The following is a 14723-nucleotide window of genomic DNA, read 5'->3' on the forward strand; positions in this document are numbered from 1 at the left end:
TTTCTGTGGGTCATTCAATCAGTTTTACCTGGGAGAGGTTAAAGGAGGCCACTGTGCTGTCATCGTACAGCAGGATATTGATGGTATCTAGCGCCCACGTGCTCTCTGCCAGCAGGCCAGACTTCAGAGACATCATCACGCGCCAGGCCTCAGGCGTTCCTGGGATTAAAAGAGTGGGATTTTTGGAACCAGGAAGAAAAAAACTGGCAATCAAACGTCGCCCCGAAGATAAGAGGGACGCTAACCAAAGTAGATGGTTGTAATTTCTTTGATAAAATTTGCCTCATGTTGTGCTACTGTTAGCTGACAATGAGCTGTACCAGTGCAGCGCTAGCGGAGCTAAAACACAGTTTCTTTACAGCTGGAAAACACGGAAAACTACAACCTTCCACCGGAGAAGAACCAGGTTTAAACAAGCTGCAAATATGTTGTCACTTAGAACCTAAAAAACGATCTTACCACTGTCCTTGGATGTTAGCTTGCGTCGAGGCTTGAGAATCGGCAGGGTGCCCTCCACTGAACCCGGTGGGTAGTTAAGGTCCCTCCTCAGATTAGGAGGAAACTGCCCCATGGGTCCACCGCCCTGCGATCCCATCATGGCCAGGCCGGGTTTAGGCATCTTCATGGGGGACATGAAAGGCGCTTTGCTGGGGGACAGTCGAGAGTCCATGGAGCGCTGGAAGGCCCCTGGGCTCGGCGCTCTGGGCAGGTGGTTGGCCATGGACGGGGAGTTGGAATAAGACGACGGCTGGCGTGAGGACAGGGGGGGCATGCCGCCCGATGATGACATGTACGGAGACTGCCGGTGCCACTGCTCCGGCCCGGGCCGCCCGTCCATGTCGTCTCTGCCCATCGAGCCGTACGGGGGCATTTGTGATCCCGGCCTGCTGGGGTAGGGGTAGCCGAGGTCTGTCCTCGAAGGCCACATGTTGGGCCCGTCGGCAGCGTGATTAGGAGGGGGGCCCCCGCCCAGCATACTGTGCTGGCTCTGGCCCGAGGGGGCCATACGGTCGCGGGGGTACGGGTAGGGGAACTGTCCCTGGAGCGGTCTGTGTTCAGAGTAACCGCTGCCATAGTGGTTGTACATGTCCGGCTGCTGGTTGGTGTACTGCATGGCGTACATGTCGCCCTCGTGTCTCTTGGGCGGGGGGCCGTACATTCCATCCAGCGGACGTTTGTAGCCCTGCTGAAGCAACGGGGGAGATCATTAGCGACGACGCTTAACAAAAAGCAATCACACGATGAAAACATGCTTCCACGAGACGTGCACATGAAGCTCACGAGAGCATCCATCCTTTTTCTTCACATCCACCTGTCAGTGGGCGAGAGGTGTGGCGCGCGGCTCGTACTTCCATTATCATAATTATTTTACTGGAATGCTCCATTACATCTCCAGCCGGGAGCTCCGCCGATCTATCAAAGACCTGAAATATTCTGAGTTGTGAACTAAATCTGAAACCACGCTCGTGTGGCAGAAACGCTGCAGGACGCCGCAAAAACATGCGCTGGATTCTGCTCAGAGCGGTCACCTAATGGCCAATTACCTCACACTATTTTCCTCCGAGACACAGAGAAACAGTTCTACTCGACACCATAATTACGCCGCTAATAATCTTCAGTTTGACAAATGACGTGCACCGGCGAGAGAGGACCATTGATTAGGCCCATTCATGAGGGTCATTATTAGGAACGACTCAAAACAAGCAATCATCGCTCTGCTTTACTTCATTCTGATGGTTCAAAAAAGGAGAAATTGATTGTGATCATAACGACAACAAGAAACAACCACAGTCACAAAACACATCCCACCCACTGTGCTGCTATCTTATTAATTTATTATCTCTGGGCTGAGATTTGACACTCTAATCAAATGTCTTGTTCACAGCAGGTATGATTACAGTAAAACTCCAGAAGAATGACTGAGAGCGCCGTGATGAGCTGTCTCACCTGCTGCTGTGGGTACATCCCAGATGGATGCATCCCGTATGGCATGTTGGAATACTGCTGCCCGTAGCCGTCGTGTCTGAAGCAGAGGACAGAGGGGAAAGAGAGTATCACTCACTGATTGTTACAGAGCACAGGCCTCCAGAGAGGCACGCACACTCTGCTGGAGACACGTACGAGAGCGCTGACCTCTGCTGTGAGGAGTATCTGCTGGGTGAGTACATGCTGCCCTCACTGTTGGAAGGTCCCATGTTGTTCTGGCTCCCAGGGGGGCCCATGGTCCCCTCCATCCCCATCATATGGTCCGGTCTAAAGACAGCAGGACATGCTTTACTGATGCTGTGCAGTACACCACGGGCCGACGTTCAGGACAGAATAAAAAAGAGGAAACTGATTCCCCCACTTTGTGTTTTTTATACCCACCTCCTGTCGTAGCCCGGCCCATACGGGTACTGCGACCTTTGGCTCATGCTCAGGGCTGATGGGGGTCGACCATACATGTCCTGCATACCGCTTCCGGGCATCTGGGCTGGAATATAAGGATCGGCTCCTGCCACTGTGGAGGAAGGAAAGCAAAGACGTTAGACTGGACCTCATAATTGAAATTATATGAACGCATGACGATATAGCAGTGAAAGAACAAGGAGGGGAAATGGTTTAATTTTCCTGGAAATATCCAACAGCAGCTAAATGTGCATTTCTGAATGCATGAACCATGTTTCTGCTGACCAGCAGGTGGCAGCATGCCTCTATGAATATTCTCCACTTTGCATGATTAAACCTATTGTTCTGAGTTGTTATGCAGCTATCATCCACCATATTATTCATTCAGACTCCATTCTCTCCAGCCTTCAGAGGAGCCGCCATTCTTTCTAAAACTCCTGTTTGTTCTGAAAACCAAACCACACGAGTTGGTCGAAGCAGGTGCTTCACAGCGGGGGGAAGGATGAAAGGTTGGAAACAAGAGGATGAAAAGGAGGAACAAAGTTAGGATGAGACGAAGACTAAGCTACAAGAACTTAAAACGAGCTGGTGTGTTTTGGATAAAGCGACAAACAGTTCTCATCTTTTTTCATACTTCTAGTAGGAAAACACACACACACACACACACACACACACACACACACACACACACACACACACACACACACACACACACACACACACACACACACACACACACACACCTGTCCTGATGTAAGATGACACAGTGACAAGATAATAAATTAGACCACTGAAACAGATGAAAGCCCATTGTCTTTGGGAAACATGATTCACTTTGACAAAGTGAAATCAAAGCTTTTGCACAGTTTAAGGATGAAGTTGAAAACGACCCCCCTGATTTGTCGTACCTGTGGATTAAATGAATCTCAGAACAATGCTGTTCCCTCAGAGTTCAACTAAGGAAAGTAAAAATGGAGAATCGGGTTTGGGTGGAGGTTTATTACTCCATGTGTCTCACTCACTCTTCCTCATCCCGGCGAAGGGGTCCTTGGCATCGTACTGCATCCTCATCATCATGTCAGGCATGCTGAGGCCCTGCTGGTACGGAGCCGAGGGGGGCAGGGCGGGAGTCCGCTTCTGGAAGGCCGGGTCGCTCACCTCTGAGAAGGGGTCCTGCACGCTCACACTGCTCCTGGAAGTGAGGGGGGGGGGATGAGAGGCACCGACACAACACACTGAATGTTTGGATACAAAAACAATAATGTTGTCAGTTTCATTTTTTAATAGCAGGAGTTAATCGTGACATATACTTCAGAGGTAATAGTATTTGGTCATTTTAATTATTTGAGCCACTCCTCATGTTTTTTTAAATTTTCCTTTGAAAATGGAAAAAGGTGCAGAGATTTACTGAAACGTGCAGACACACAGAAATACAGAATATGAGGCACAAACAGTTTGCACAGTTCCAACGAGCCTGACGGTCATCATTTGGTGTGAGCGCCTTTATCCTTCAGCACAGACTCAACTCTGTGAGGCGGATTGCTGTGATTTCTCAGGTGGGTTCTCCAGGATGTTCTAAGCTCTTCTTTGGATGGTTCTGCCTTTTATTGTGTTCTCTGTCAGGATGATCCCACGCTGCCTCAGTAATGCTGAGGTCCGGGCTCTGGCGACACTGATGGTGTTTTCCTGTGTGCTTCACTGTCATGCTCTCCACATGTTATTGCATGGTGGATCAAAATCTGATGGTACTTTTCTGCATTCGTGACAAGATCCCAACACCACCAGCTGAAATGCAGCTCAAACCTCCACCGTGCTTCACAGATGGCTGCAGACTCACTGTTGGACCCCCTCCTGACCTCCTCATACATACTGACCATGATTTGAACCAAAGCTTTTCAAATTTATACTCCTCACACCATCAGACCTGCTCCACTGAGAACATTTCTGATGAAGCTTCAGTGAGCAGTAGATGGATCGGCTGAAGGTCCAAATACATCTTTCAGATCCTGAATCAGGTCTTTACTTTTTTTCTTATTTTTGTTCAGTTTCCTCAAATTTTTTAAGGACACAATGCACACCACGCTGAGATAAGCCAGCTCTTCAGCTCACAGCTTTTTAGGAATCACCTTGTTGGTACAAAAATACTATTTTATGTCAAAGCGTGTTATCTTTGGTATTTTTCACAGACTCAAGCGAGGACAGTAACAAAATGAGACCAAATGATGTGTTTTTGTGACATGAAGACTAAAATAGTCTCTTTGCTAGGTTGTCTGTTATGTGTAGAGACAACACAGTTTCATCTGCTAGGAGCTTTTTTATGCATGAATGACTCAGAGGTCAGAGTTAAGCAACTTAAGTCATTTTTTTTTAGGTTTTTAATGTGGAAACAAGGACAGGACTGAAACAGGAAATCGGAGAATTCAGGTCCAACAACAAAACTGTTTTATTTTGTGTGAATAAATCGAGTCGATAACTTTTTTGTTGGCTTTTGTTGACTTGACTGGGAGGCCTGTGAGGAGGCTATGGGGGACACGCTTTTTATACCAGATTAAAACACATCAATTAACTGTCCAGTGTGGCCCAGCGTGTCCCAGCGTGTCCCTGAATGAAACGAAGTTTGAGAGCCTCGCTGTGATGTGTACGAAAAAACCTTAAATTTAAACGTGACTAGAGGCCGTCAGTCAGTGTGCAAAGTAAAACCTTTGATCTAAAATATGAAGCATAAAATAGTAACATCCAGGTAAAGAGCTCGGACACCAACTATCCCATCACTGATTAAACACTCAGGCTCAGCAAATGTGATTGTTGCTGTTTATAATTAAAAGCAGCAGAGATGAAGGCGGGCGACTCAGATCGTCACATAAAGAGCAAAAAGAAGCGAAATCACACATCCCAGTCTCACCTAAACATAGCAGCACACTGAGAGCATCCCCTTATTTAAAGCTCACTCCACTACGCTGTTGTTTAATTTTAGAGACAATGTTCACACTTTTGGATACCACACATCAGCAGACAGACTGTGCTGACACACAAACGATATCACACAGCCACACAACTTATTTTAGAGAAACAGCAAATGAGTCAGCAGCACACGTCAGTAAATGCAGCACCAGGAGCATCTGTCTGTACCTGTTGGGGGGCAGTGGTGTGACCTGTCCCAGGGGGGTGGTGGCAGGTGTGGGGGGCTTCAGGTCCCCCGCTGCCTCTGCTGTAGAGCTGCTGGCAGAGGACTGAGGCGTCTGTGGGCCCTGGAGGGAGCCGCCTGAATTAGCTGGGAGACAGAAGTAGGAGTATTAATACAAGTTCTGTATCGTAAGAACACATTCACACTGTTGGTCTTCCACAAGTCTTCAGATCTGGAAGTTGAGTTAGAGCTGGTTTTACTGCAGCGATGTGCCGTATTAGGGAGACAACTTTGGGCTTAAGGCCAAAGCACTCGCAGCGATGCCCTACACGAGACGTGAGCCTACAGGAGGCGAGCGGAGGATGAGGAGGCAGGAGGAAGAGGGAAGGGATGTCACAGACCTGCTCTTAATGTGAAAGCTGTCTGAAGACGGTTTAGCTGGATTTTTTTGTTTTTGTGTGCCATCGACTTAAGTTGGCGAGCTAAGCTCGAGGCCTCAGATGTATGAGATGGAAAATTAAACAGCCAATGTGAGGGAGTCATGACATGTTCAAGCTAACGCTTCAGGAAGCTTTCACACAGAAACTCAGACTGGGGTTAAGAGCGGGTTAGTGTGAACTTTTGTTATGACACCTAAACTCCTGATGATGAGGCAATTAGAAGAAATTTGAACCCCCAGCCTGATAAGAGCAACGGATCCAAATTCCCAGGAGCAGGTTTAACAGAAGACGCGGAGCGTTCCAGTGAAATCATGACAAAGACGGAGACAGAGAGAATATGAAAGCGTCCTAATGAGCATTTAGTGTAAGAAGCCTTTCTCTCGAAGATCCTGAGTGGCCTTTCCCTGCACCACACGTTTCCACAGAAAGACTTAAGCTTTAAAAATTCATGCTAATTCTGAATTATTCAATGATACCCTCTACATCACAGGAGACGGAGAGAAGGAGAGCGAGACAGGGAGAGATGGTTATCCCATGATTATGAGCAGGAGGTAGGAGAGGGGGCAAAGAGGGGTCAGCGAGCATCAGGGATTCTTCACTTCCTGGGATATCCCGGCGTCAAACGGAAAGCACGTGCGGGGAAGTGCAAACAATTTCAGGGTCAGTCGGGGTTAAGAGGTTTACCATTCTTTAAGAGCGGCGGCGGTGGGGGTGGTGGTGGTATGAGGATGGAGGGGAGGCAGAGGAGAGCGTGAACTTAAGTGCCCTCTGCTCGTCTTTTAGAGCGAGACGTGAGGGGGAAAAGTGTGTGTGGCTGATGTTTGATGTGTGCGCACACAAAAGCTTGTGTGTCAGCGGGTGACATAATCCAGAGGGGTGGCAGCGGTTAAGGGGGAGGGTGGGGGTGGGGTGGAGAAGGGGGAAAAAAAGTCAGTCAGCTGAGCTGTTTTGTGAATGAAAGGTGACGGCGAGGTCGGGTTTGTTTACGTTCTACATTCCAGCCCTCATTAATCACTTCCCACACCCCACCGCCACCGCCGCCACCTCCACCCGCCCTGCTGGACACACTACCTCAGTGACATCACTGGGCTGTCAGTCTATATATAGGCTGGCAGGGAGTCAGTGGGGCAGTTCAAAGCGCACAGAGGCAGCGAGCGCATTAACACCGAGCGAAGGACAAAAACGTTTTCCTGCCGTGTGCACGTGCGATACGGACTTCTTTTCATAACACAATTTTCCCTTTTTATGTGCAAGTGCAGTAATTAAAAAGTCTTTTCGCATATTTATATAAATTTATAAATACAAAGGTAATTATGCATATTCAGTCTGCCTGCTTCTTAAACATCAAACATTATTGCACGATGGTTAAATTTATTAAGTTTCTTTCACTTAAATTAAACTTTGTCTATATTACAAACTGCAAACATTTCGTTCTATTCATAGTTTTCAAAACAGGGAAAAATGAAAAACGCCTTGAGTGCATCACTGAGTGGATATTTAATCATAAAATAACCAAAGTGAGCCCTGCAGGGCAAAGACGAGCTGCAAAGTTAGTGTTTACAGCAGATCACTCTGTTTTTTAAAGATAAAGCTAATCTGAGGGCAAGCTTGCCCACTGCCACATGTAATGAAATAAAACAGATAAAAAAAGGAATTAAATGCTAAAAAAATTACTTTCATTTTTTTTCTTTCCAAAAATTAAAAAGTTGTTCATTAAATACACAGATATGAGCTGGGTCCTAACATAAATTGGGGGCTCGTCCGGGCTCTTTTCTGGGTGTTTCTTCGAGGATGAACAATGGCTGACGTCAGGTGTTCACAAACTCTCTGCAGTGTGTGGCTGTGCTCGTTTTGCTTGTCTGTTTTTTTTTGCATTTGGTAGTTACCCTGGGTGTGGATCTCACGGTCCTCTGATCACTGCAGTTTTAGGGGTATGAGTGTATGAGAGGTCCTGAGTCCTGGATGTGTTCTGCCTCTCTGCTGCCAGCTGGAGTGCAACAGTCTTTGGGCGTTACCTACACCTGACAGGTTTGGGTTAAAGGTCATCTGTGGTTGGCTCAGTTTGCTCTGCTGGCTGCTGTTTTCATCTTGATATTTAGAAACAATGTATCCATAAACTCTGGCATCACTCTTTGTTTTATGTTGTTGCTTATGAGCTGGTTCATAACACATTAGGTCAAAGTAAAAAAACAAAGCAGGAACAAAAGAAAACTGACTATCAAAGTAAAACAGGAAATGAGCAAACGACCAATACTGAAAATGAAACATAAAAATCAAATCCTAAGCATGAAGGAGATGATTCAGGAGGAACACGGATGAACAAGGATATAAAGAGAGAGGCGAAGGAAAACAGGGAAACACTGAGGAAAGAAAAAAACGCAACGACAGAATCAGACTCAACGACACGATCGTAAAAGTGAAACTCGCCCAAATTAGAAACACATGCTTTACTGTAGTCTGAGTGCACTGTGGGCACTCTGCTGCACAGCCCTGCACAGACACGTCTCTTGGTCTTCAGAATCGCAGTGCTAGCTGCAGATGCTGCTCTCCAGCCACTCTGATGGCGGTGCAGGAGTGTCGTAGCGTGAGCAGTTCACAGTCGAGCGCTGCATACCCAAAAGCCAGCCTAAACGTCACGAGCGTTGACCTCTTCGTGTTTTACATTACAGACTCAGCTGGCAAAATGAGATTGTGTAAAAACTGAGGTGTTTAAATCCCCTCGAATAGATGAGAAGGCGATGAATTATGAATTGTAAAACTTTTACGTGAACTCCTCGCACGTGCATGCATGCATGCATGCGTGTGTGTGTGTGTATGCAAATGATGGCTGGTACTCTTTTCCGCCCACCAGGAAAAGCAATCTGCGGCGTCTCAGGCGGGTGAAGTGCTCCAGTGTTCTATTTAAAAGCAAGGGTCACTTTTCTCATCTCCGCTGCAAATTAGAGACGTGACTCCTTCTCTCTCCCGTCCTCGTCCTCCCGTTGTAATTGTGCGCAGAGGCACATGGCTCCGACAGGTAATTCGCAAAAACAAAAAGCAACCTTTTGTGTTGTGCTAGTGCACCAAAACAATATTACTTAACCTTCCGACGCAGGGTAATCAAATAAAGGCGAGGCTCCGCGTGGAGGCACAAGTGGTGATCATATCTCGCTCACCTCTATTAAACCAAGACTCATCTCACCAAAGCAGTGTTAATGTTCACTCATCTCTGCGGGGTTCCAGTTGTGTACGTGTAATCAGGGCGTAATATTGAGCGCTATTTCTAATTTTAAACGTAATCCTAACTGTAATCTAATATCGGCTGTCTGGATGTGCTATCGGAGGGTCGTTAAGGAGTCAGATTCTTAGACTTATAAAAGCATCCAATCTTCTAAATGTATACTTCAGATTTCTGCCACTTAACGGTTCTTCAGCACTGCTACAGAGGAAGGTTTGAGTCAGGTAGCTGCTGACAGATGGGAGGGTGCAGAGAGAGGCTGAGGCAGTCTGTTATCAGGACTTACCAGGTGAAGGCGGCTGGATCTTGACCTGCTTCCTGTTGTCCCCTCCAGCCATGCTGCTGCTACTGCTGCTGTTGTCCGCTGGCGGGTCTTCTCCCCTCTCCATCTTGCACTCGTAGGCAAACAGATACTGGATGTACTGCTTCTTGAGCGAGCTGGCGGTGCTGCTGGATGTACCCACGTTCAGGGTGCTGGACAGCTCACGCCACTTCTTGTTCTTGTTTACCTGAGTCAAAGAACAACACGATGTTAGGAAGCAAAGTGATTGGCACACATCGTAACAACTGAGATAATTTCTCGCCCGCCATCCTGGTAGTATCAGCTGCACACTTATAATTTCGCCTGCAGTACGGGAGATCACATCCTGCTAATCTAATCAGAATAATCAACCCCGCGGCTCAGCGCTCCGTGTTTGCAGGAGTCGCAGGTCACTTGCAGATAATTTTCATGTTGTAGGTTTTAATGTAAAAGCAAAAAATGCGCTGTGTTAAACAAGAGAAGAGTATGTGAGGCTGACCTGACCACACACTTTTAATCCACAGCCTGTTTTTCACGGTGTGTAGAAAGATTCAACTAATCAGAAAGAAGCAGAAGGACCTGATTTTAGCTGAGAATGAAACAGGCAAACTGAACGTAAGCAGTAGAAACAGAGAGGAATGCAAAGGTGGTTCAAATGGATGTGTTAAGGTCAAAAGGGCAAAAATATCACTGGTTAACTAAAGTGGTGAACCTGCTAAAACTATGAGAAGCTGATTGTAGCTGACAGGAACACATCTGAAGACTGTCTGACAGGTTTTAGGTGTAAAACAACTACAGATTTGCACTTACAGAAAAAAACATGTTACATTTTATGTTCCTGTTGCTAATTTTGTGGTGAGGAACATCTGCAGAGAATCTGCCTCTCGGGTCCATCAAAGAGCAGAAAATGCCGGCCGCCGTGTAACACGAGTATCCGTCAGGTGTCCGTATACTTTCGCTTCCTGTTTTCCGTCTTTCTGCCCAACCTGACCTTGCCGGTATATTAATTTCACATTTTTATCACATGAGGAATGACATGCTTGGAGCTGCGTTTCAGGACGTAGGCAGCTTTCTCTGAGGTTAATTTGATGTATCTCATTCTCCTGAGAACATTTCTCAACATTTACAAGCTCGCCATATGCCGTGGAGATTTATGAAGAATACTAAACAGCCAAAGAGTGAGCGGAGCGAAATGATTTGGCTGTGTGAGAATACGAGCTCCTCCACATTCAAGTCTGTGTCTAACCCTGCCTGCGCATTACCATGGCGAGGCCTCCTATTTCCCGAACAGCCATGTAGAGCTTCCACAGGTCCAGCGGCTTCTTGCCCACAGTGGGAAGCTGACTAACAGGTGTGCCCCGCTCCTCCATGAAGTTCAGGTAACGCTCCACCCAGCCTCGTCTCTCCGGCTCTCCACCGAGCTCGTACAGCCGCGTGATTCGCTCGCCGCTGAACGGAGAGGCGTTAGGGTTGGCTTTCTAGGGATGCACATAAGCAGAGGAGAAAAGTGCCTGATTAAACTCTGAATCTGAATATGTGACATTTTATTTTAATGCAAAATGTATAAAAGTACTAAGTCAGGTTGTTTTTCTGCCTTCTCATGCAGATGCATAATTTTAATAAAGACGTGCTAATTAGGAAACTCAGAGTCAGTGTATGTTATATATGTGATGTACATGCTCTGTTCTGCAGGATATTATTCTTTTCCACAGTAAGCCACTCTTCCCACGGGGATCATTAAAAATTCATTCCTTATTTACACATTCTGAGTCGGCTGCAGGTTGAATGACCAAGGAAAAATAAATACTTCTCTAAAGCATTTGGTTTAGCGTGTGCAGCCGGAGCCTTTACAAAGTTCCTGCACAGAGCATTCAAGTTCAAACCGGTGGAGTTAATCGCACCAAACTTTAATCCTGCTTCAGGAGGATGTCCGTGCTCTAACAAGCAGGTTTCCAGTGACTACACGGAAATACGTTTTTTTGTGCTTTTAGTGCATAAATGCATCCATGCAGGATGGAGTCTGGTTCTTACGGGGCTGGAGGGAGTCTTGAGAGGCCAGGGGGGGCTGCTGATGCTGTCACTGTCATCTCCGTGGTAGGAGGAGAGGCTGGCGGGGCTGGGTGAGAGGGGGGAGGGCACAGGTAGGGCGCCGCCCGGAGTGGGTGGCTGGGAAACGCACTGCTGGGAGCCGCCGCCGCTGTTATTGTTGACGTAAACGTCCGGGAGCTGTAAAAGAGAGAGCAGTGGGATCGCTGTTCAGCGCTGCACAGAAACATCTGACTGGCTGAATGCAGGATAACAGTCACTGTGGAAGGCAACAAAAGAAGGCAATTCAAAACCATCAGCTATCACCTGTCGATGCTTAGCTTTGTATTATAACTAATCCTCATTCCTAAGTGGACTGTACACACTGACTCGCACACAGAACAGAGGCCTCAGAGGCCATGTCAGATGATAGCCGCCGGGTTTCTGGACTGTGGATATAAAAAATACTCCAGGATATTTATGAAATAGGAGAGAGAGCTCATTAGTACAACAGCTAGAGGTGCACTGATTAAAGGGAAGACCTTTAAAACATCAGAGAATTTGATTTTGAGTGTTTTCCTGACTTTATGAGATACGCTACTCGGACAAAAGCATTGGGTCAGACCTCTCCATCTTTGAATTCAGCTGTTTGCAGACATCAATCAAGCACCGAGCCATTCAGCCTTTACAAACATGTGTGAAAGAACAGGTCGATCTCACTGGATGAATCAGAGTGTGGTGCTGTAACAGGATGCCACAGATGCAACGAGTCTGCATCACCCCGAGTTTGTTTCATATCCTGAAGCCACATCGGCCAAACTGATCCTGAAGAATAACGAAATATCAGCGCTAGTCTGTGACAGCACCGAGCACGCTGTTTAAAGACACCCTGAGCTTCCAACTGCATTAGGGATTGGTTGTTTTTAATGAAAAATATCATTGGAATTTCCAAGAATAGTTCCTCTGGAATTCCAAAAAGAGGAATGAGGTCACGGCAGGACCACAGAAACAGAAATATTTCACAAAAACGAGCTGAAAGAAATTCTTCTCATTCTGAGAGGCGTGCTGCAATCAAACAGTTTAGACGGGCCGGTCTGCAAAACCTCATCTCACACACCCAAGCTGGACCTCAGCTGCTTTACTGAAACAATAAATCTGTGCAAGGACAGCAAGGCTTCATGCATGTATAAGACGTCTGTATGTAAAAGACTCTATAATGAATTTAACACGCATTTAGTCTCCCCAGTTTAAACGTGTGTGTGTGTGTGTGTGTGCGTGTGATGGGGAGAGTGTGTAAAAGAGGGAACAACAGCTTGACAAGTGCTTCTGGACTGTGTGCAGAATGCTCATGTCAGCAAAACCTTATCTTTCTCTCTCCCTCGTTTTCCCTCTCTTGGCAGACAGATCATCTCTTTCGGGAGCACTGGGGGTCTTTCTGGCTGCTCTGACTGCCTTAAATAATTCAGAAGACCCTACTACCATAATCAGCAAAAGAAAAGACAGGGATTTTTGAGGGAAAAGATGTGTAGTGGATGTGATGGAGGCGAGTGTGCGTGCGCGTGCGCGTGACTAGGAGGAACGTTGTTAAGCAAAAACAAGAGGAGGGGGAAGAAAAGAGCAAAGAGCAGAGTTCTGTTGTTGCTGAGCCGAGCTGCTATTGTAGGGCAAAATGAGAAGTCAGCAGTGTGTGTGTTGGGGCATTTGTGTGAAAGTGTGTGTGTGACACAGATGGAGAAGGCTAGTTAGAGTGTGTGTTTTCCGTCTTTGCGTGCATGCTGTGTGTGTCGGCGCTGCGTTTGCTTGCGTGTATGTACATGTGTGTGCTGCAGATGCCAAGCCCCCTCTCTCTGTGCAGCCTGGGCTGCCAAAACATCAGCAAGGAGAGAGTGCTGGGGGCAAAAACAAAGCCAGGAAAACATTAGGAATGGTAAATGTTAAACAAATCATTAAATATGGTGAGAAAACAACAGCGAGACGGCCTCTGCGCTGAGGCAGCATACGCTGATCGGGACTGGTCTGCTTCGTTAGCGGAGAAAGATTAAAAAGAACATTTACAAAAGGATTGAAAGAGAGGGGAGAGGAAGTGGGAGAGCGGGGAGGACGGTCAAGGAGTTACCTTTGGTTTGTGGGGCTCGTTGGCGGGGCCGCTGTCATCTTTCACGTCCATTTTCGGTTTGGCATCTGGGCTCATTATCCCGTCTCCTGACATTCCCATGGATCCTTCAACAGCAAAGAGCAAACGTTGACTCAAAGCAGTTGCACCAAACTTCTCACAAAAATAAAAGATGCTCTGAATTAGCACATTTTTTTAAAGCTATTCCACGACCGAGCAGAATAAAGAGTAAAGAGAGATTTTACGCATGTTTGTGTATTCTGCTATAATCAATTGGCTTTAACTCCTTAAATGAATGGTGCCTTCACTGTGTGGACTGAAAGCTGCTGCACAATGGTCTGTATAATGTCACAGGCACAGTCAGACAATGGAAAATGCTTTAATGTCTTTCTGCTGCTGAGCTTCTATCCTTTTGTGCTCTCAAGGCCTCCCTAAAGCCTGTTCGCCCATTCATCCTAAATGGAAGACGGCCAAAGAAACGTATAAGAGAATAAGATAAGAATCCACTAAAAGCAAGCCGGTGTCAACTTGGAAGAAGTCATTCATGTTCTCACATATTCAAAGCGCGGAGAGAATGTAAAGGTTAGCGTTGACGAGATGTTGGCTGACAAGACGTGGTTCTGATTTCTAAGGCGTTTGTGTGCCTTCATTAGGTTTATAAGTGAAGAAGAGTTGAGATCCTTAAGACTACTTTTCAAAGTGCGAGCTGCATATTTCTTATTAGCAGAAAGGAGAGGTCCTTGGGTGCAAGGCTCCCCTCTGTATTTCCTCCGGTGTACGCTGTGCCGCGGTGGGCAAACCGAAGGCTTTTTACGCACCCAGGGGCAAACCAGATGAGTTTTCAGGAACCTTGGTGCTCTAGTCTGGCTCAAGTTTTACAAATGTCATGCATTCTGATGTATGGCTTCATTTTGGAAACTCTCCGATGTGTGTTTAGCAGCAATGCAGCCGGGCGGGAAAGAAAAACCGATGCACCACGTTACGCTCTCCAACTCTTCAGAGCGTCATAATGAAACTCTTTAGTCTTTGACTGTCAATGACCTACACGGTGTCTCTGAGTGGGTACGCTGATAGAAACATCACATCGATGCTGTCATAAAGGTTCGACTCTATTG

The 14723-nt window shown here is 46.7% G+C and overlaps 1 protein-coding gene across 6 annotated transcripts in view; it reads right to left on the minus strand.

Annotated features, from left to right (window-relative positions):
* LOC116310428 (AT-rich interactive domain-containing protein 1B-like) overlaps positions 1 to 14723 on the minus strand; it is a 157861-nt gene that overhangs the window by 3409 nt on the left and 139729 nt on the right. For 3 of the 6 annotated variants that reach the window (XM_039603463.1, XM_039603464.1, XM_039603458.1), the window contains 11 exons: positions 13612 to 13715; positions 11502 to 11696; positions 10733 to 10948; positions 9456 to 9678; positions 5518 to 5659; positions 3411 to 3580; positions 2368 to 2500; positions 2122 to 2253; positions 1948 to 2023; positions 460 to 1186; positions 29 to 159 (listed from right to left, as the gene is read on the minus strand). In XM_039603463.1, the coding sequence (XP_039459397.1) occupies positions 29 to 159; positions 460 to 1186; positions 1948 to 2023; positions 2122 to 2253; positions 2368 to 2500; positions 3411 to 3580; positions 5518 to 5659; positions 9456 to 9678; positions 10733 to 10948; positions 11502 to 11696; positions 13612 to 13715 (2249 nt within the window). The remainder of the gene's footprint in view (positions 1 to 28; positions 160 to 459; positions 1187 to 1947; positions 2024 to 2121; positions 2254 to 2367; positions 2501 to 3410; positions 3581 to 5517; positions 5660 to 9455; positions 9679 to 10732; positions 10949 to 11501; positions 11697 to 13611; positions 13716 to 14723) is intronic. The other 3 variants (XM_039603461.1, XM_039603459.1, XM_039603462.1) reach the window with 3 other exon arrangements.

This window comes from Oreochromis aureus, linkage group 19, assembly GCF_013358895.1.
Source record: "Oreochromis aureus strain Israel breed Guangdong linkage group 19, ZZ_aureus, whole genome shotgun sequence".
NCBI lineage: Eukaryota > Metazoa > Chordata > Actinopteri > Cichliformes > Cichlidae > Oreochromis > Oreochromis aureus.